Source organism: Lithobates pipiens, unplaced genomic scaffold (assembly GCF_037356315.1).
Source record: "Lithobates pipiens isolate NorthernLeopardFrog02 unplaced genomic scaffold, aLitPip1_a1.2 Scaffold_13, whole genome shotgun sequence".
NCBI classification, from domain to species: domain Eukaryota; kingdom Metazoa; phylum Chordata; class Amphibia; order Anura; family Ranidae; genus Lithobates; species Lithobates pipiens.
Window position 1 is genome coordinate 40,393,046 of NW_027507718.1, and position 23,186 is coordinate 40,416,231.

The 23,186-nt window shown below is 44.3% G+C and overlaps 1 protein-coding gene across 2 annotated transcripts in view; it reads left to right on the forward strand.

The window, feature by feature from the left end:
• The window catches only part of RCL1 (RNA terminal phosphate cyclase like 1), a 54,120-nt gene that overhangs the window by 8,288 nt on the left and 22,646 nt on the right, over positions 1-23,186 (forward strand). The window contains exons 2-4 of one of the 2 annotated variants that reach the window (XM_077475033.1): positions 2,067-2,138; positions 10,879-11,054; positions 11,467-11,541. In XM_077475033.1, coding sequence (XP_077331159.1) covers positions 2,067-2,138; positions 10,879-11,054; positions 11,467-11,541 — 323 coding nt within the window. Of the gene's footprint in view, positions 1-2,066; positions 2,139-8,611; positions 8,755-10,878; positions 11,055-11,466; positions 11,542-23,186 lie in introns of those variants that run through there. The other variant, XM_077475034.1, reaches the window with a different exon arrangement.

Consider the following 23,186-nt stretch of genomic DNA (forward strand, 5'->3'; position numbering starts at 1 on the left):
CTAACCTATAAACACAGAGGTAGTCCAATGAAGTTTGAAAATATCTGGGAGGCCTGGTTGGAAGTTCCTGGTTTGGCCCCCCTGCAATTAGTCCAAACTAGAATCCTTGGTGGTAGGACTTGGCCATCTATTTATCCGCAAGGGTCAATAGACAGGCAGGGTGGGTAGCTGGTTGGACTGATCTGAAGTGATATACTTGATGTGGTATCTTGCTCTGCAGTGGTTGAATATATTGTTTTGTTTTATATGAACAATGTGATCCCTGCCCCACTGTTTAGGGGTGTGTGGCATCCCTGCTCCGCCAGGTGGTCCAGCCTGAGGACTGGAAGCGGAGCTGGGGAATGGGATACAAAGAGGATGTGCTCAATATATAGTAACTTAAAAACGACACTTGGTTATGTGTTTATAATATGTCTGTTTTGTATGGACTGTTACTTTATATACAGTAGTAATGCAAAAATCGTATGGCTGGCTGGCTGTACGACTGGATAATTCTGTGTTGTCCTCCAACATCTGAAGACATGTTTGTTAAATGAATGTTTTTTCTTTTCCTTCCAATAAAAAAGAATCTGGTTTAAAAAAAAAAAAAAAAAAATCAACCCTATGCTGTCAGCTAAAACCTCTTTCTAGTTTTGGCCCTCAGGGAGCTGGCACTGATTCCAGGAGGGGGTTTCTGAGGTAATTGCTTTGGATAGGCAGAACTACTAAGCGTGGGGGAAGGACAGAACTTCAGGGATCTGGTGATATTAGATGGTGATGGGACCAGTTAAAGCTGATGTAAACCCATGGATTTAAACAGTTAAAAAAAAAAAATAGACATGCTCTCAGCCAAACTATCAAACCATCCAATGGCTGGTGTCGTAACGAATCACATGTGCAGCGCCATAGCAGTTGAAGACTAAACAGAGGCAAAGATGGCAGCTTCCTTGGCTGAAAACGATAGGGGAGTTTACTTCCACTTTAATTGGAAGGTTCACTGTGGGCTCCACTGAGGTTTATATATTTTTTTGCTATTGGCTGTAGATTCTGCCCACTGTCTGCTGGTAATCACAAGATGAGATTGAACCTGATGGGGGACTAGTCCCTCAGTTTCCTCATCAGACTCTACCCACTGTCGGTGGCACTGGTTTCCAGGAGCCTAGTAGCTGTGAAGCAGACAGTGTCTGTAATGACCATTGATGGGTGAGGAAGGGGGTAGTGGTAGAAAACATGCCCCTGTGCTACATAGTGTGTGTTGACAAGCACTCGTCTCTGTATGCCAAGCTAGAGTTGGTCTAAATTAAATTTATTTTTATTTTTTTAAAGCAGCAATAAAGGGAAATAAAAAATAAAAAAAACCCTGTAAGGCATTGTCCTAATGTGCTAGTATGCATCACAGTGTTGTGCTGTCAGAGCTTCTGTCTGGGTTTGTGGCCTCTGGCTACAGTAGTGGCCAGGGGCGTGATGACGTCACTCCTGCGCATGCGTGTTGGAGCCACTGGTATGGTATGCCGGACCTTCAAATCACATGCGCCAGTGACTTCATCGGCTGCATGCTCTTTGAAGATCTCCTGAATGGTGCACGTTTAGGAGATATTCACAGTACCTACAGGTAAGCCTTATTACAGGCTTTCCTCTAAGTAAAAGATGAAAAAGTGGGTTTACTACCACTTTAATATGGTGCATCCATACTGTCTCATGTAAAAATTATACTATTAAGAACTACTAAGAACTGAATCTGTCGCATGATTGGGTAAAGGTACCAAAACTGGCGGCAGGGATTTTGTGAATGTGGCACAGGCTTTTTTAAAGGCCCATGCCTCCAGGAAAGTGCCACAAATGCGTTATTGAATCTCCACCAATATGTTGTACTATTTATACAGTTCCTGGCAAACCATATCGCTTTTTGTTTAAAAGGAATGGTGGGGGTTAATGTAAAGATTTTCATGTCACCTCACAATGGTAACTCAATTTCCACTAAATCTTCCAGTTTTGCATATTGGTAAATGTGATATGAACTTTCCTGCAGCTTTATATATTAATGTGTGGTGTTGTGTGGTTTTTATTTTATTTTATTTTTTTTGTAGATTTTGAAGCAAGCTTTATTAGACTAATGGACAAGGTAACCAATGGTACAAGGATAGAGATCAATGAAACTGGTAAGTTCCTGTTTGGTGTAAGTGGCATTTCATTTCTGTTATTTCTGAGACAAGTTTGTATTCTACATTCTGATCCCACCCCAATTTGTCCTTCCAAATGGCTTATGCAGGAGTTGGTAACCACACCCAGAATTCCTATTTCTCGGTGCTTGTTATTGAGCCAGCGGAAGCCCTAGTATTCCCTTTACAGATCTGCTTTAACAGTCTTTGTTTTTTCTTTGTTTTGTGTTTCCATGTGATAGGCATAATATGTAATGACATTGAGATTGAATCATTTTGCAGATTTGTGAAGTAGTAGTAGTCCAGCTGCACCTTTTTCTGGTTTTAAATTGAGAAGGGTTACAACCTAGATCAGGTCTTTTCACTTCTCATTGAGAGAGAGAGACTGACATATGATGTGATGGCAGGTCTGGAGACACTAGACACCAGCAGAAAAATGGTTTGCAGTACAGAGGGAAGGCTTAGAAGCTTGGTTACGTTTTTATTCCTGATTGCCTTTCTGTACTGGAAACCACCATTCGCCTCAGATCTTTTTAGAGGTGCAATAGTTTGACAGCATTATTGACTTGATAGGGATTCTAATACTTTCCTACTCTATATTCAGAGATCTGGCTGAAGTTGGGCTACTCCATACATATACTGAAAGAAAAAAGCCTTTCAGTACATCAGGAACCACACCTGGAATGTTGTGTATAACTGCCAATAAATGTTCCTTATATGGCTAAAGGACTTAATGGATAAGTTCACTTTAAAAAAAATTTTTTTTATGAATGCTAATTTTTTTTGTAGTTAAATGTGCATTTATTTTTTTGGAACATGTAAAGCATTGCACCAGCCAGCAGCAGATTGCTCATGCCATGTACTGTAGGTCTTCTGTAGCTCTGCAAGTGTATCTGTGTGCCTATACATCCCGTACAAGCAAGCAGATACACTGACAGGCATGGTGCTCCACAGCTGTGGTATTTCATTGAGAACTACAGACAGCTCCAAAGGATGTCCCGGCTTGTATTTCATGCACACAGGGATCGGGCAGTGGTTGTAGCTTTGGGAACATGTTATATGTTCCACCCTAAAAATGTGTGGAACATGTAACATGTTCCCAAAGGTGAACTTCTCCTTTTAATTTCAGTGGTTAAAATAGTTTTCTCTTCCAGTTACAGGGGCCAGCCACTGCAGCTACTCTCTATTTGACAATAACCTACACACATCAACATAGTTAGATCAGGTAGGGCTTGCCAATGGTGCTTTGTATGTGCAATTCCATTTTTCTTAAGCATAGTGTTGTCCCACTGAATAAAAACTGAAAGGAGTTGCTGCCCTCAGTACAAAAACAAACCACATAATTTTGCTCCGAGTGACTGGCTGGGAATTGTAGTTTTGCGGCGCACAATAATTTTTCTTGAATAAAACAGAGTGAGCCTGTACTATCCTTCTCTAGACTAGCATGCTTTAACCACCTCCCACAACCATATAGACAATTGACAGGAGCAAGGTTGTTCTAGGACAATGTCCTATGATGTCATCCCACTCTCGCTGGTGCAATGCTTTACATGTTCCACAAAAAAAAATGCATTTGTCCTTTGGGATGCAGTGCATCCCCAATCTTGTTAAAGGGCCTATAATGCAGCTCTTTACCCATGTGCTCGGCTGTGTCTAATCACAGCTGGTCACATGTAAACAAAGAAATGCCGGTTATCAGCTTTCCCCTCCTCACACTGACAGTGTGCGAGGCGAAGAGAGACGATCAGCAACATTTCCTCACAGGGGAGACCTGCACAGATAATCGGGACACTGATCATCAGTGCTGCATATTTGTGCTGCCCCATCAGTGCCACCTCATCAGCACACATCAGTGAAGGAGAAAAATTACTGATTAGCAAAAAAGTTTGCTTTCTTAAATTTTGTAAAAGAAGAACAAAAAACCCAGTGGTGATTAAATACCACCAAAAGAAACCGGTTGCAAAAAATTTAATTTGGGTACAGCATTGCATGACTGCGCAATTGTCATTCAAGGTGCGACAGAGCTGAAAATTGGCCTGGTCAAAAAGGGAATAAAAGTGCCCAGTATTGAAGTGTATATTGTTCGAATAATCAAATGTGTAAGCACAACTAACAAACTTAATGCTTTTTCTCTTTTTTTTTTTTTTTTCCCTCCATGTTATATATTCAAGCATTTGTACGTCTGTACACTTAGGAATATTTCTCACAGGCTCCTTCAACCAGCAACTGCTTTCCAAGCCGGTTATCTTTTTTGCCATAATGAACAGTTTCTATCAGTGCAAATAAACTTGGTGACAACAAATATTTAAAAAACCTGTGCAAAATGACGACAAAAGTGCAAATTTGCGCACACACACACCTGGCTGCTGCTAACACAAAAAACGTGTCCACTTCACATTAGTTGAATATATACCAAAACAGTGCTGCACAGCCCTGTTTTGGTATATATGTTATCTTTGAAGGCCAGAGTTAAGAGTGTGTATGGAGATAGGAGTGCAAACTGTAAATAAACCCCTCTGGGCTTTCTACATGCATCCTGCACTATTTGAAGTTGCCTTATTATACATATCTTTAATTTAAATACAAACCTATTAAGGTAGTCATAGTATAAGATCAGCTCATGATGCTGCGAGAAAATAAAAACCGATTCAGAAAGCAAAAGTCTGCACAAACTTTAAAGCTATGTACACACGATTGGACATTTCGACAACAAAACCGTGGATTATTTTCTGACTGATGTTGGCTCAAACTTGTGCTGCATGCACACGGTCACACAAATGTCAGAAATTCCGAACGTCAAGAACGTGGTGACGTACGACGAGCCGAAAAAAATTAAGTTCAAAAGCCAGTGTGGCTCTTCTGCTTGATTCCGAGCATGCGTGGACTTCTGTGTGTTGCAATTATGTACACACGATCGGAAATTCCGACAACAAGTCTTGTTGGAAAATTTGAGTACCTGCTCTCAAACAGTTGTCAGAAATTCCGATGGAGCATACACAACACAACAAGCTCACATGCAACATTTTGTTGTTGGAAAATCCTATTGTGTGTACGGCCCATTCATTTAGTTTTCTGGGCTTTTTTTCCCCCATTTTTTAAAGGCCATTTTGTAGTTGTATGGTTTCCTCGATGCAATAAAGTGGCAGAGTATGGCAGGAAATAACGCAAATTAAACTATATATTTTAAATGTTGATTTTTCATGGGGATTGATGAACAACCAGGGAGTAATCCTGCAGAATGTGTCTTGCCCTGCTTGGTGTTCAGTTTTAAAGGCATGGTTCACCTTTACCAGAAAACTGCCTGTACTGATAAGGGATGTTTGTAGATAACACAAGCTTTGCAGATTTGACCAAAGTTGAACAGTTGTCTTGCTAAAAGTGTAGGCCAATTACATACCTTATGAAGCCTAGCTGGGAAAACTCCCAGGATGTTGCTAAGCGAGACTAGGCTGTTACTGTTCACCCTTACCATCACAGGCGTGAGCGCTTTCTCTGATTCAACCCTTGCCACCCACACATGCTTTCTCTTCGCTGTTGCAGTAGGTGGGAGCTCAGTATTTGTCAAGAGCTCATGGCTAACTGGCAGATTAGCTATTTATTTAGTACTGCACTGTAGGGAGAGTCAGTCAGGCCTCAGGAAGAAGACTCCCCCTTCCACTGCTCTGTCATTTGTTCCCCCAATCAAGCTTCTTGGGGGAGTGTGATCTTCAGCCTCTTAATCAGGATGCCATCGCACCCTAGTTGAGAGAGGCTGAGCTAGCAAATTACAACTAAAGGCAAAACTTCCAATGGACACTAGTTCTGTTGACGTGGGGGTCCCCAAGGGATTCCCTTAGTTTGCAGGGATTTTTCTCAATTCCTCCTTTGGCTATGGGACCGTAAATTAAAGTAAATCTCACCAATGGAACACATATACTCAATCCAAAATGAAAAAAAAAAAATTTTTGGCTGTAGTTTGACCGTTTATTTCTGAATATTTTTTATTTTTTTCTCTTCTATTCACTCACTGACACAGCTCCTTTCTTAGCCATTGGGTTGTTAGCCTTATCACTAGGAGAATACTAGGCATTAGTTGTAATACAACCTCAGAACTCTTAGTTCCGCCCAGGGGGTCCCTTGGGTAACAACCCTCCCGTCTGCAGACAGACCTCCGTTTTATTCTTCCTAGTGAAGAAGGACCTAGGAACCCTGCGGGCCCATCGGTCTGTGCGTTTTGATGCAGAAGCTTGGCTTTTTGAGCAAGATGAATGATCCTGTGATCTGCTATCAACAGCCGGCTGGGTGACAGGCTGGATACCCTTATCCGTGTAGTCTCCCCAGTCCGGCCATCGAGCGTGTGCAGGCCGCAGCTACGCGCTTGGCAGGCCACGACAAAACCTTAGCTCCAGAGGTGGTCGGTGAGCTTTTATGCTCTGGGGTATACATATGACCGGGCTACTGATGTCTGCGTCACAGTATGCCGGGCCAGCAGCTAACCTGTACTGATCAGTGACTAGTTCTGCAATGGAATGTCTCCCAGCTCTTCAGGACTGGTAAGTACAGCTCTCCCTGCCTCGGGGCTGAGAAGCTGGGCATTCCCTGGGAGGTCGATGCAGGGGTCCCTTGCCTCCCTCTCTTCTCTCCCCTAGAAGGGGGTTGCTGCACGTTGCTGCTGAGCGGTGTATGTGTGCATATACAGGGAATTTCTGTGTCCTAAGCCAAAGCACCCTAAGGAGGTGGCCCTTCACGCTGTGGATGTGGTTCGGGCTCCAAAGGTGTATTTGTCTGCCACTGCTCCCTTTCGGAAGTCAGACTCATTGTTTGTTGCGGTGGCTGGTCCAAGGAAAGGCATGGGGGGTCTCGTTGGCCACCATTTCCAGGTGGATCAGACCGATTGTAGTACAAGCCTACGCCTTGAAGGGGCAGGTGCCCCCCTTTCCGGTCACGGCCCACTCCACAAGGTCAATCGGAACGTCTTGGGCCTTCCGACACCAAGCGTCTGACGCTCAGGTGTGTAAAGCGCCGACCTGGTCGTCTGTCCACACGTTTACCAAGTTCTACAAGGTAGATGTCGGTGCATCGGTTGATGCCTGTTTTGGCCGCAAAGTTTTGCAGGCGACCGTGTAGTTGCAATTGAATATACAATATATATTCTTTTTTTCCTGTTTTTTCGAGAAAAACATAGTACTGTTATGTTAATGCACTGTTGCATTACTTCTGCAGTGTGGTGCGGTTTTGGGTGATCACTCCTGTTGAGGATTCCCTGATTTTTGTTGTGGTTTTTCTACGCACTGTTTTTTTGTGGGTGAAGGTTCACTAGTTCCCACTTGCCATGATGGATGAAGTTTTATGCAGTTTTTTTCCTACTAGTTTGGCACTGCTTGGGGACGTCCCAATGGCTGAGAGGAGCTTTGTTGGTCGGTGAATATAAGAGAAAATAGGATTTTTTTTGTACTCACCGTAAAATCCTTTTCTCTGTAATTCACCAACCGACACAGCACCCGCCCCTCCTTTTTATCTTTGTTCTGCTTGTTGACATACTGAGGTCTGTCTGCTGACGGGAGGGTTGTTACCCAAGGGACCGCCCCCCTGGTTGGAACGAAGAGTTCTGAGGTTGTATTACAACTAATGCCTAGTATTCTCCTAGTGATAAGGCTAACAGCCCAATGGCTAAGAGAGGAGCTGTGTTGGTCGGTGAATTACAGAGAAAAGGATTTTACGGTGAGAACAAAAAAATAATGTACACATTTATGGTTCAGTCATCAGCGTTCTGTGCATAGTCCTCGTCCCTCTACATAGGGAGCCTAGTTTTTGGACTCTGAGCACTGACCAGTGGTGGCTACCAGTTCCATCAGCTGTTTCTGGGTGGCAATCCATTCCCTTGAACAAAGACCTTTGGCAGCGCATAATCCTGTTTAGTTAAAGAATAGTCCAATTCCAAGTATTCTTTGTGCATATTTGTTTTGCAGGCATCCTATTTAAATAGTGTTGGCAGAGGAGTGACTCTTTGTAATGGGGAAGAAACAAGTAGCAATCTAAAGCAATGTTGACTCTGAAAATCAGATGACATTTGATTAAGCTGCCAGTTATTTCCATATATAGTTTAGAGCCTGTTTGTTGGTGATGCTCCAGCAAAGAAAATATTAAAATGTATACACTTACCCTGGGAAGTTGGCTTATAGGTTTAAAGCACGTCTGTCAGAAATGTGAAACCTACTGTTCACATATCTCCAATCTTCTCTGCTGGGAATGAATAACTTGCTCAGGTCTGGAGTGCTCTATTGTAAGATGTCACATTTCCCTTCATCCCCAGAAGTCATTTCAGTGCATGGTGGTAGGGAATGGTGTGGTGTTTGTTTTAATTTATATGATAGGTTTGCCTTAAAGCAGCGAGCCCTGCAAAGTGTCGACACTAAAATGTATCTCTAGTGGTTAAACTGTTTTGGCAGCACTAGGGAGCAAAGTACAATCACACCGCTAACATTTTTGTGGGACTATTAAAAGCAAAAAACATGTTTATCACGCCACTTGTGCAGAAGAGCGGCACACAGTATGAGTTTAGAGTGTTCTGGATAAAGGGAAGAGGGACGCAGTGAATGCTGTACCTGCCAATGTGCAGCACAGGTTTGGCCCCTAGGTATTGAAGATTGTTGTGTCTTTTGCAACTTTTTTTCTTGCTTCTGTAATGTTGTCTTTTCCTCATGCTTACATTTATGTTAGTGTTCGGACAAGTTTCTGCAAGACTAAAAGGGATTTTGTTTTGTAGTGAAATGTTGCACAATCCAGCTTGTGTATTGTCAGTTATCTATCTGTATAAAGAAACTAAAACTTTAAAATACCCTGGATTAGAAATAAAGCTTGATGAGGGATTGCTTATTTCGCTGATGTATGGGAAAATCTGGATTCCCTGTTCTGACTAGATATGCATGAGCCTATTTACACACACTGTGTGACAGCACAAATCTTTTGATACCAGTTTCTTGAATGAAAGTATTAAATGGCTTTTATATTTTGCATGCATATTGAAATGGCTATATTTTGCGTGTGTATTTAAATGCACTTATGATTGGTACAGTTTACTCATATTTACTTATAAGTAACAACTTACTTTAACTGCAGAACGTGTGTGTGAGATATAGGTCTATAGGATATCCTTTTTACCCCTATACAACTTAAATTTATACTTATGTGTACTGTGCAGCCAACATCTCCTGTGATATTAAAGCTGAATTCTAGGTGGATGTAAAAGGCACACATTAATACAGCATTGAAATCATTAATGCAGAACGTGATTAAATGATAGACTGGGGCAGAACTAAGGTAACCTGGTCTCAGGGTTGATATGGTCATCAGAATGAGAACATCTAGCCACCAAGTATTTAAAAGTTGCAGTGGTATTTCATTTTTGGGTTAGGATTTAATACTGCTTTACGAAGATTGGTGTAATCTTTTTAAAGTGATACTAAAGATTTTTTATTTTTCCTATTTGTTATACTTGCCTGCTCTGTGCAGTGGATTTAAAGAGGGCAGCCCAGATCCTCCTCCTTCTTGGCACCATTGTAGGTGCTTCTGGCCCCTCCCTTCCGTTGTGTACCCCCACAGCAAGCTGCTTGCTAAGGGGGTAAACAAGGCGAGCCACAGCTCCGTGTCCATTCATAACGCATATATGGGGGGGGGGGGGGGGGAGGAGTCTCAGTTGGTGGCATCATTCCGCGATCATCTTGTCTTTTCATGTGTCCGTAGCCCACACTGCTGAAGTGCTTCGCTTGTGCGTACCATATATCCTGTTTCTTTTGGAGAAAAATTATTTGCAAACGGAGAGCACTAGATTTGGTGTTTTTATCCCTATGTTATATTGGAAGCACCCAAGGGAAACCTGAGACAGGTGAAGCCAGTGAGGAGGAAGGGGATTATCCACTTCACACCGGGCCAGTGCATTGATTTACCCCCATGGGGATCTGCTTTATCTGACCTGCTGGTAAAACAGCGGTCAGATCTTAAGGTGAGCTGCTAGAGCACGGTGGTGGAGAACACCAGCACTTTTTGATTCGCAGTGCACAGTTTCGGTTGAAGTTTTCACTTTGTAAGAAATTTTAGGCACTTTTACTGCATTACTGGAAATCATCACTATTTTTAAGCTCACAAACTTTATTTTTTTCTTATTATTATTGTAGTATTGGTAGCGCAGCACTGTTTTGGAAATTTATTTTAGATTAATATGAAGTGAACACGTTTTTCAGTGTCAGCAGCAACTAGGTGGAGGTGCAATTATTGAACTTTGCATTTTTGCACATACTGTGTACATTTGCACATTTTGTAGTTTATAGGTTGAACTAGCTGTATATTTATCACCATTATATTGTATTTATCTGTTAACTAGTGAATTGCGCTGATAGATTTATTGGTTTTCTTCATACATTCATTCATTCATACTTCATTCTTCATACATTACTCAACTCTGGATCCTTGACATGTTTCTAGCACTTGTGTATATGTAACCCAAGTCAAATTAATTTAGGATTTGTCCTATTTTAGTTGCATGCCTAATTCATTTGGATTAATGTGCTTTATCTAATTTTCCATAAATGTGTTTGACTTTGCTCACCTGTCATTAAATGACGCAGAGAAAAAGCTGATCAAAAATTTTTTTTTCACGCACAGATTTTACATATCTATGATGTATCGCCATGCTGCTACTATCACACGAGCCTATTAATGAATGCAACTAGTTTGTATTAACTTTGATTATCTTTCTTTTTAGGAACATCATTGTACTATCAGCCAGGTCTCCTCTTCGGTGGCACTTTAGAACATGACTGCAACAGCCAGCGTTCAATTGGCTACTATTTGGAAAGTCTCATCTCCCTAGCCCCTTTTATGAAACATCCATTAAAGATTACACTTCGTGGGGTCACTAATGATCAAGTCGATCCCTCGGTAAGATCTTTATCCAAATTGAGACCTTTTATTTTAATTTTATTTTTTCCTGATAAATTTAAGTCATGTTGACTGACCAGCCAAGTTACACAGTGAACAAGTGAGGTGTGTGTGTGTGTGTGTGTGTGTGTGTGTGTGTGTGTGTGTGTGTGGTTTTTTTTTGTTCTGTTTTAGCCAGCTGATATTGTGAGGTAACTTGCTAGAGTAAGGCTTGGCACCTGTTGCTGTAATTTTAAAAATTAGGACTGTTTCTCTACCATTTACTCACCAGACACCCCAGCACATCATTTTTTTTTAGGTTTTCTTTAAGCTTTCAGGTGATGTACTACTTTTTTTAAATAGAATTAACCATAAAGTTTATTTTTAAAATAAGATCCTAATTACATGAGATTTTTTTTTTTTTCTTTCAAAGGTGGATACCCTTAAAGCCACGACTATTCCTTTGCTGAAAAAGTTTGGCATAGATGGTGAACATTTTGAACTGAAGGTAAGGTTACACCTTGTATGATGTGCACGTAATCCAAAATAAAGGCATAGGGTTGTAGTATCTCTGTTAACCACTCGGTGACCACCAAACGTAGAAAAATGTCCTGTAAGCAAGTGGTTATAACAAGATCACGGCTGCTTGTGCAGCCCTCAAAAGCATTTGATCAAACCAAGATCGGTTTGATCAGATGCTTTACAAGCCAGTAACCGAACATAGCAAAATCCTTTTTGCTCCCATTCCATTCGCGACAGAGGGGCAGGTAAAAATGTACCTGCCTTTCCCCTGTGGTCAACTGTCGTACAGATTAGTAAGAGGTAATTAAAGTGGTTGTAAACACAGTGCCTTGAAAAAAGATTCGTACTCCTTGACATTTTCCACATTTTAATTTAAATTTAATTTTTTTTTCCCATGGTACAACCAAGAACGTTAAATGTATTTCATTGGGATGTTATGTGATAGACCAACACAAAGTGGCACATATTTGTGAAGTGGAAGTTCATTTTTCATTTATTTTACAAATATGTGAAAAGTGTGGTGTGCATTTGTGTTCGGCCCCCTTTACTCCGATACCCATAACTAAAATCTAGTGGAACCAATTGCCTTCAGAAATCGCCTAACTAGTAAATAGTCCACCTATGTGTAATTTAATCTCAGTATAGACACAGCTGTTCTGTAAAGCCCTCAGAGGTTTGTTAGAGAACCTTTAGGGCACAAACTGCATCATGCAGGCCAATGAACGCACCAGACGGGTCAGGGATAATGTTGTGGAGAAGTTTAAAGCCGGGTTAGGTTAGAAAAAAAAAAAAAAAAAATCCCAAGCATTGAAAATCTCATGGAGCACTGTTCAATCCATCATCCAAAATTGGAAAGAATATGGCATAACTGCAAACCTGCCAAGACATGGCTGTCCTAAACTGACAGGCTGGGCTTGGAGAGCATTAATCAGAGAAGTGGCCAAGAGGCCCATGGCAACTCTGGAGGAGCTGCAGAGATCCACAGCTCAGGTGGGAGAATCTGTCCACAGGACAACTATTAGTTGTGCACTCCACAAATCTGGCCTTTATAGAAGAAAGCCATGAGAAGTCCCATTTGTAGTATGCAGAAAACCTGTGGACGAATGTGCTCTGGTCAGATGAGACCAAAGTTAAACTTCTTGATCTAAAAGCAAAATACTGTGTGTGGCGGAAAACGAACACTGCACCTGACCCTGAACACACCACCCCCACCGTGAAACATGGAGGTGGCAGTATAATGTTGTGGGGATGCTTTTCTTCAGCAGGGACAGGGAAGCTAGTCAGAGGTGATGGGAAGATGTGGGGAGCCAAATACAGGACAATCTTATGAGAAAACCTGTTAGTCTGCAAAAGACTTGAGACTGGGGCGGAGGTTCACCTTCCAGCAGGACATCGATCCTATACATACAGCCAGAGCTACAATGGAATGGTTTAGATCAAAGCATATTCATGTGTTAGAATAGCCCAGTCAACGTCCTGACCTAAATCCAATTGAGAATATGTGGCAAGACTTGAAAATTGCTGTTTAGATGCTCTCCATCCAATCTGACAGAGCTTGAGCTATTTTGCAAAGAAGAATGGGGAAAAATGTCACTCTTTTTAGATGTGTAAAGCTGGTAGAGACATCCCCTAAAAGACTTGTAGCTGTAATTGCAGAGAAACCTGGTTCTACAAAGTATTGACTCAGGGGGGCTGAATACAAATGCACGCCACACTTTTCACATATTTATTTGTAACGAATGTTGAAAACCATTTATCATTTTCCTTCCACTTCACAATTATGTGCCACTTTGTGTTGGTCTTTCACATAAAATCCCAATAAAATACATTTGTTTGTAACATGACAAAAATGTGGAAAATTTTCAAGGGGTATGAATACTTTTTTTTTTTTTTTTTTTTTTTTTTGTACGTATACCCAGTGAATTGACTAGTCTCAGATAATAGAGATTAAACACATCCTCCTACATAAATTATACCTGTTTATCGGAAACCCTGTTCTCTACATCAGTTCAAAGTGCAGAATTTACATAGCTTGTCATACAGTGAACAGCTCAGAGAAGGAACACACCCCCTTCACACAGGAAACATGCAGTGCTAAGAATGTCAATCATAGGTTGTATGCTGGAGCTTCCTTTACCCATTCCCTTCTATCTCTTGGAGTTGGGAAAACCTGTCGGAAGTGACTCATGCAGGTAGCAGAGAAATGAGGCAGCAGACAGAATTTACACTTATTGCTTTGGCTTGAGACAAGTACACACTAACGATGGATGTGCTTTGTTCAGAGGTCTACAACCACTTTTAAGATTCCTTACCAATTTTTTTTGGCAACTCCGAATGTTATGTTATATTTTTTTTTTAAGAAAAGGAACGTTTATTGAGTATGCAAAATACATAGGATGACAGTAACACATCTGGGGTGCAACATGCACCAAATATACGGAGAAAACAGCTGTTAACAATAGCACAGGCTGAAAAAAAAAGGGGGGGGGGGGTTCTTTGTTTACAGGTTGAACAGTACAGAAAAAACAAGGGGCAATGTGGTGTGTTCAGAAAAGGGGGGGAGAGAGGACCTCAGAGGTTGGGAGTCATAGGCCAAGCCACAGTACAGATTGCGCAAGGTAGTCCGTAGGGGGGGAGCGTGAAGCCATTATCTTGGGGGCGAGGGTCCCATCTTCAACCACGGAGACAACGAGACTCGTCGGGCCGAGCCTGAGTAGGTGTAAGGAGGTGTACTGACTACAGGCTACACTAGGCGGTACATGTATCTGAATCCCCCATCCATTTATCCCATATCTTGGCAAACTTGCCCGGGCAGCCTCTATGCATATACAGCAATTTTTTATAGGGGAGAGTGGCATTGACAGCCGCCTTCCATTGCCAGGCAGTGGGGGGTACTGAGCTCAACCAGGTGCGGGCTATTTGCAGTCTGGCGAGGTATAGGGTCTCCTGTAGGAAAACAGTCGGAATCCTAGCCTCCTCGGATACAAGGAGAATCCCCAGCAAACACTGGCGGGGGCATAGCGTCAGTGGGGAGCCCATTTGGTCGTGGAGAAAGTCAACAACCTGCTTCCAGTAAACCTGCAGTTCAGGACAGGACCAAAGGAGATGATAGAACGTGGCCTGGGGATCACCACATTTAGGACACGTCAGATCGTAGCCAGGTCTAAATTTGGACAATCGCCCAGGGGTTAGGTATGACCTATGCAGCATGTAAAGGTGTGTAAGTCTGTCAGAGTTTAGGGGAAACCAACTTAGGGGTGTCAAGTGCAGTTTCCCAGTCCGTGTCTTCGATAACCCCCACGTCAGCCTCCCATCTAGCCTTAAGTCGGTAGGCACGGGCGGTCGCCCCAGGCGTGAGTAGGTTGTTGTAGAAAAAAGAAATCAGTTTCTTAGGGTCGTCACCTAACATGACTGTTGCTATCGGTAGTGTCTCGAGCCTGGGCATAGGGGAGCCGAATTGGGAGCTAAGGGCATGGCGGAGCTGAAGGTATCTAAAAAACATTCTATTAGGGAGGTTGAAGTCATCTTTGAGGGCCTGGAAGGGTCTGACAGCTCCATTGGTAATAACCTGGGACAGAAAGATAACGCCCCCGGCCAGCCACACAGAGCGGTCGGGGACCGTAGATAGCTCGGGGAGTAGGGGATTATCCCAAAGGGGGGTGTGGGAGTGAAACCTGGGGGCCCCAGTAATGGACGTAGCCTGCTGCCAAAGCAAACAATGATGAGACAGCATGTCTCTCCCCGGGACGGAGGGTCCCCTGGAGCCCCGCAAAAGGAGACGGAGTGGGTGTACGACCAGAGTGGAGTGAGAGGAGCATACCAAGATGGCGTAGCGATCTCTGTCAATCTGATTGAAATAGTAGAAATGGGACAGTTGGGAGGCCAGGTAATAATAGTACAGGTCTGGTAGGGCGGTGCCGCCCAGGTGGGTAGGACATTTCAGAACACTCCATGAGAGCTTGTGTCGAGACGAACCCCAAATAAACGTGTTTAAGAGGGCCTCCAGGGATTTGAAGGTTCTGAGAGGGATGCGCAGGGGAGAGTGCCAAAACACATAGAGCAGCTTTGGGAGGAGGATCATTTTAACCAAGTTTACACGGCCCATCACCCCAAGGGGGAGACGGGACCAAATCTGGGTTTTTTGTTTAAGCAGGGTGAATAAGGGTTCCACATTTAAAAGGGCATAGTCAGTCAGTAATCGTGAACACTGCACTCCCAAATATTTCAACTGACTCGCCCTGACCAAGGGCATTGCCGCCTGATCAATGGACGGGGCACCCAAGTCTAGGGGGAGGATCTGGGACTTGGACCAGTTAATACGTAGTCCAGAGTATTCCCCAAACTGCTCTATCAGTCGCAGGGCCGTTTGCAAAGAGGAACCGGAGTCTTCAAGATATAATAACATATCATCGGCGTATAAGCTGAGGGTTTCCGTCAAAGGGCCCGAACGCAGGCCCTTAATCTGCGGGTGAGCACGAATGGCAATGGCCAACGGCTCAACCGCCAGGGCATACAGGAGGGGGGATAATGGGCAACCCTGGCGAGTACCCCGAAACAGAGGAAAGGAATCCGAGATCCTACCATTAACCTGGATCCGGGCAGTGGGAGCGCTATATAAAAGCTGAATCCACTTGATGAAGTTGGGGCCAAAGCCAAAGTTAGTCAGGCATTCCCATAAATAACTCCATTCAACGGAGTCAAACGCCTTCGCGGCATCGAGACTCACCACTACCCGGGAGCCGGTATTATCATGAGTAGCCTGCAGATTCATAAAGAGTCTGCGGAGATTAAAGGCGGTGTTTTTGTTAGGCATGAACCCCGTTTGATCTGGATGTATTAGGCTGAGGACAACTTTATTGAGCCGCAGGGCCAAAATTTTAGCCAGGATTTTTACGTCTAGCTGCAGGAGAGAAATTGGGCGGTATGACTCTGGGTAGCAGGGATCCTTACCGGGCTTGGGTATAAGGACAATAAGGGCCTCGCCCATGGAGGCAGGAAGGGACATGGTATCAAACATATGGATGTATAATGCGTGCAGTTCTGGGACTAGCGTGTCCTGAAAATGAGTATAGAATTCCAGGGGCAGCCCGTCCGAGCCAGGCGCCTTGGAGGATGGGAGGGAGGCAAGTGCCTCGGCAATGCAGTCAGGGGAGATGGGGGGGCTTCCAGGAGGGATCGCTGCTCTGGGCTGATAGAGGGGAAATCAATGGTGTGGAGAAATTGGGTAAGGTCAGTGTGCGAGTGACGCGTTGTGGAGGTGTATAGGGTGGAGTAGAACATTCTAAACTCTTGTAAAACCAGGTCAGGGTCAGAGATCATGTCGTCGGTGGCGCTACGGAGCTGAACCACCACCCGGGGGGCTGTGGTCCAGCCAGGCCATATAGGCTAACAGTTTGCCCGCCCACTCGCCATGTTCAAACACACGCTGTCTACTAAAGAAAAGTCCTTGCTTCGCTTTCCCATAATGAAGGTGATCGGTCAGTCGGGACTGGAGGCGGAGCTGGGTGGCATGTTCCAGGGAAGGATCCGTCACAAACTGTTGCTCAAGGGACTGCAGGCGCTCCTCAGCCTGTGTCAATGCCTGTCTAGAATTAGCCTTGTACCTGTTAATACGGGTGACCAGGAGCAGCCTAGCATGAAGCTTAAATGTCTCCCAGATTGACCCAGGGGACGCTGATCCCGAGTTTGAGCGGAGAAAAAAAACCAGTTCCCTCTGTAAGTCCTCCAATCCCGGGATAACCGTAAGCCAGAAGGGGTTCAGTCTCCACATACGGGGGGGGACAGTCACAGGCAGCCTCAGCGTCAACCAGTATGGGGAGTGGTCCGACAGCACCCTGGCGTCAAAGCCGACCTCCAATAATTCGGGAAGCAGGGAGGGAGAGAGCAGGGCCATGTCTATGCGGGACATAGCACGGCGAGAGGGGGTGAAGCAGGAGAAGGCCTTCGTTGTTGGATACTTATGTCTCCAGGAGTCTGTCATGGCCAGTTCAGCTGCAAACCTACCAAACCTGGTGGTATGAGGGGGGGGGAGATGTGCGGTCAGATGCGCCAAGTCGGTCGAGGCCGAGGTTAAGGGTCATGTTGAAATCTCCTATCCAGATTACCGGTACTGTAGGGAATTTGGTCATAAAAGTGAGACCCTCATGTAGGGCCTGAAACTGGAAGGGCGGTGGTATGTAAAACGCCATAATAAGCATTGTCAGACCGCTCACAGTGGCATGTAAAAACAGAAATCTACCGTGTGGGTCTGAGCACAGGTCATGTAGCTGGAACTGCACAGTTTTAGCAATTAAAATGGCTACACCTCGGGAGTGGGAGGTGTGAGGGGCGCTGTACATCCAGCCGACCCAGGGCTTTCTAAGCGCCCTTTGGGATTGTCCTGTAAGGTGAGTCTCGACGAGGATCGAGATGTCCACTTTCAGGCGTTTAAGGTGAGTAAGGACGGCTAATCTCTTGGGTTTAGCGCCAAGGCCCCTGACATTCCAGGTTGCAAATTTAAGCGCAGCCATGGAACATGTAGGTACAGATTAAGCCACTGTAGGCCCCCGAACCAGGAAGTACGGGCATGCAGGGCGTCTGGGCAACCACTGGATCCACCCGGGCTGGCATCAACAAATACAAGAACACATTTGCAGTAAAATTACAGCTGTAAATAACACAATATAGAACATATATAACCATTAAAACAGTCATAACAATGCCTACACTGGACCAGCGGGGCAAAACAAAAAAACGGTCACTCGCCGCAGCCGCGGTAGTGACTGCTGGCCAGGGAAACAAAACAAACATGGGCGCAATTATAACAAACTGCAGAGCAGACAGTGCAGCGGGTTGCAGGGGGTGTAACTTCCAGAGCAAGAGTCAGCAGGTCGTCTGAGAGACCAAGTGGAAGCATAGCACGTGGGGCAGTCAGAGGAAAAAAAGGGGAAACCATGGCATGCGGAAGAGTGGGCCAAAGGGGATGGCGAGTGGGCGCTAAAAATAAAAAGATGAAAAAATAAAAATAAAAAACAAAACCCCCCCCAAGGATAAGGGGTCAAAGCAGTACAGGGATACCTCCGTATGCACCAGCAGAAATAAGGAGGGAAGGGGGAGAGGGGAGAGTAAAAAGTGGAGTGAAACAAGGGCAAAGGCATCACGTCCCAGTGCATGTCCCCATAAACAAGGCGATGGAGGGTGCGCCACCCAATCAGCAATACAAGGGAGACTGGCAGAGGAGGGGAAGCAGGATCTGCATGTCCAGGGCACAGAGGGAGTTCAGCGGCGGGCACCGCAGAGGTCAATCAGCACAGCGTTCTCCAAGACGGGATGATAGCAGCAAAAATGAAGGTAGTCCATAAGGTCAGAGGAAGGAGAAGAGGGGGGGTACAGCAGAAGAAGCAGGTGAGAGCAAGGGTCACTCACGGTTGTTAAAGTGGATAGGTAGGCACTCTTCAGGGGCTGCAGTGGTCATCTTTTAAGCAGGGTCCTGTGCCACACCCCGTTCCAGCCACTAAGAGGCCGCAGCAGGGTCTTCAAAGAAATAAGTCTTGCCCTCGCGGGTCACCCGGAGCCGAGCAGGAAACAACATTGCGTATGGCAAATGGCGAACTCGCAGCTGGTGCTTGACCTCGGTAAATTGCGCTCGCTTCCGCTGGACCTCCGCCGAGAAATCCGGAAACACTGCCACCGTAACATTGTCGACCGGGATATTTCCACGTTCGCGGGTGAGACGAAGCACCGTATCCCGATCTCTGTAGTTAAGTAGCTTGGCGATAAAAGTCCGTGGGGGTGCGCCGGCTGGAGGTGGACGAGCCGCCAGGCGGTGCGCTCGTTCGATCACGAACGTGGAGGAGAAGGATTCCCTGCCGAAAGTTTTAACGAGGAGGTTTTCCAGGTAAGTGGGAGGGTCGGAGCCCTCCGAACGTTCCGGGAGACCCACGAAACGAAGATTACACCTGCGAAGTCTATTTTCCATGTCGTCCTGCTTATGAAGGACGACACTGAGCTGGTGCTGTAGACGCTCTACCGAATGTTGTAAAGGAGGAATGTCCGTCTCCACGTGTTCCATTCTTCGTTCGGCCTCGGACACCCTGTCTCTCAGCTTCTGCATGTCATGCCTAATATGAGAGATATCCACCTTAACCTCCTCTATCTTGGTAGTGAGGGCGGTTTGGCAGGAGGAGACGGCCTCGAGGATCTTGGCGGTATCATTTGCAGGAGACTCCTCCGCGGTACAAGCGGGGCCGGCGCCATCTTGCTCCGTTGCGCCCTGGCCCTCGTGGCGGAACTTAGCCAGCTTGGCGGCCGCCTCGGAGGGTCTTTTAGTCGGCGACATGAGGCGCAGATTAAGCACAAGGTTCCCGGGCGTCTTTGTAGTGAATAGCGAAGAAAAATCCCCAAAGGATAAGGTAAAAGGATATAGTCTCAGACGGAGCTCTCACTCAACACGTCCTACACCATGAAGCTCCAGGCCACGCCCCCCCCCCCCCCCCCCCCGAATGTTATATTTAGCATCTTACCTGACCTAGCTTCTGCCTTATATGCAAAAGTATGCTAGTGTCTTGTATTATACATTTAATTAAAGCACAACTCTGGGGTGACTAACATTGATAGTACTTTTTTCAAACCACAAATCCCCAGTGCATTTTACATTTTGTATTAAGTATGCTCAGAGAACAGAAGAGAACCTATTTTTGCCTGGAGTTTGGGCTTTAAACATTGCTGTTATGCTTATGGCTGAATTAGTCCTTTTTTTTTTTTTTTTTTTGGCTTTCTTCTATTCTTCTGGTGATGCAGTCACTAAGTGTTGTTTTTCAAAAGAACAAGCTGTCTTGCAGATATATCAGTTTGAGATGAGACAAATCGTTTACTGCTGACAGGGGTGCTTACAAAGAGCTTTTTTTTATTAACAAAATTATGTAAATCCTTTATCCGAAAAGGGAAAAAAAAAATCAAGTGTTGGCAGTAGTTTGGCTTTGATTTGTTAGTTTATATAAATTTGCTAGTATGTCTAACACTATTGAACTGGCAGTCTAAAAATGTAGAGGTCGACAAATATATCGGCTGATATTTGACATATTTTTTTTTTTTTTAATTGGCATAGGCCGATTGTGCTGATTTCAGTGCAACTTGCAAATAACGTCTGTAATAGAAGTCAATGCAAGTTGCCTGAAGACTTCCATGGAGTGACTTGTCTCCTATCTGGGCAGCCTGCCAAGTCTGAGAAAAGAAGCTAAAGAGATACAATGTTTATACTTGTCAATGGACTGAACTCTTGTGTAGGAGTTTTCAGTTTAAAGCGGGAGTCCGCCCGGAGTTCCGCGTTTTTTTTTTTTTTTTTTTTTTTTTTTTAAAAGCCAGCAGCTACAAATATAGCAGCTGCTGACTTTTAAAATAAGGACACTTGCCCGCGATATCGGCACCCGAAGCCGATCTCTCGATCGTCTCTCAGGTGCTGCCGCCACCATCTTGGGTATGGGAATCAGGAAGTGGAGCCTTTCGGCTTCATTTCCCGGTTCCCTACTGCGCATGCGCGAGTCGCACTGCGCAATAAGGATGGACCCGCTGCCTCTGGGATCTGTGCGTTTCCCAGCAGGCAGCGGGGGACTTTCGGAAAGGGGCGTAATCTACGCCCCTTTCCGCAGAGAGCTATCCCGGAAGTGGGTGCAGATACCTGTACTGTACAGGTACCTGCACCCCCCTCCCCCCTGAAAGGTGCCAATTGTGGCGCCGGAGGGGGGGAGGATTCCAATGAGCAGATGGTCCACTTTAGGGTGGACCTCCGCTTTAACTATTTTTAGATAAAAAAAAAATAAAATTATATATATATATTATTATTATTTTTTTTTTTTTTTAAGCAGAAACCCTAGGGAATAAAATGGCGGCGGTTGCAATATTTTATGCTGCACGGTATTTGCGCAGCAGTCTTTCAAACGCAATTTTTGGGGAAAAATACACTAATGAATTAAACTGAAACTGTAAATTTAGCCTTTTTTTTTTTTTATTTTTTTTTTTTTTCAAAAAGTTTTGATTACCCGTTTAATTTATACATACAAGTAAACTGGAGGTTTGTTTTGTTTAATAAATGTTTAAATTTTCTGTATTACTAATTACGTAAAACTCAGGGCCACCCTAATATAAAAAAATTGCATTAATATTCTTAAAAAAAAATAAAAATTTTGAAAAAAACTTTGTTTTTAACTTACCAGAAACCCTTGTTGCTAGGCAGTCTTCCTATTCAGCGATGCTTCTTCCTCTTTGGGCGAGCTGCCCCGTTGTGTTCTGGGACGTGTGTGTTCCAGAAAATGGGCCATTCACAAAGCTTCATGCGACTCGTGCATGTGCAGTAGGAAACGGGCAGTGAAGCCGCAAAGCTCCCTTCGTTAAGGTGGCGGCACAATGGACGTATCAGCCTCAAGGGGCCGACATCACGGGCTCACTGGACTACAGTGTTTGTAGCTGCTGACTTAAAAAAAAAATGGCGGCCGGAACACCCCTATAAGGCTGCTTTCACACTGGACCGGGCGTTGACGGTAAAACGCTGCTAGTTTTAGTGGCATTTTATAATTTTAGCAGCGCTATTCGTCTGCTAGTGGGGCGCTTATAACCCAGCTAGCGGCCGATGAAGGTGTTAAATGTGCCCGTGCAGCACCACTGTTGAAACGCTTTGCAGGCACTTTGGCAACGGTGCCCATTCATTTCAATGAGCAGGAGTGGTGGAGGAGCGGTATACACAGCTCCAAAGATGCTGCTTGCAGGACTTTTTTTATTATTATATATATATATATATATATATATATATATATATATATATATATATATATATATATATATATATATATATATATATATATATATATATATATATATATATAATTTTTTTTTTTTTTTTAACATCCTGCCAGCGCATCATCTCAGTGTGAAAGCACTAGGGGTCTAACTGTTAGATTTTATGAGATGAAGGGGGGGGGGGGGGGGGAGAGAAGAAAAAAATCTGCCTCATATACATAAATATCGTCCCAAAAAAATTGGCATCATATATCGGCCGCCACGATTTCTAAATATCGGCATCGGCCAGAGAAAAGCCCATATCGGACGACCCCATAAAAATGTGTCTACATGTGCCCCTTGTGCTCATTCATCCATAGTTGAGGCACTCTAATACAGGTTTGTTACTGGCTAGATCAACAAGGTGCAAAAAAGAGAACCAATGCAGCCACCACATATGATTGGTAAGCTGCAATATATAACCTGTTGGGTTTAATACCAATTTGAGGTATACGGCAACTTTTTGATCTTCAGGTTATACTGCTGTCTGCTAGTGGATGTAGTAGGAGGATGTGGACCTTCTCTTCTGACTTGATTTAAGAAAAAAAAAAAAAAAAAAGACTTTTCTCTACATATCTGCTAGAGCTTTCCTCCTTTAATTGTAGCTATCCAGCATAGCTGGCCTCAGCCATGTTTTGAGTGCTAGTCTCAGATTCTGCTGGACCTTGGACTTTGCAAGGATAGCCTGAATTGACCTTCAAGCACTGGGTTTTGTGTAGGACGATTTCCAGACTCTGTTCTTTTACACGTTCTTATGGTGCAAATGTCTGCATCCTAGAATCCTGATGCCGTCTCCTCCTAGAGTCTATTCCTTGATCAGAA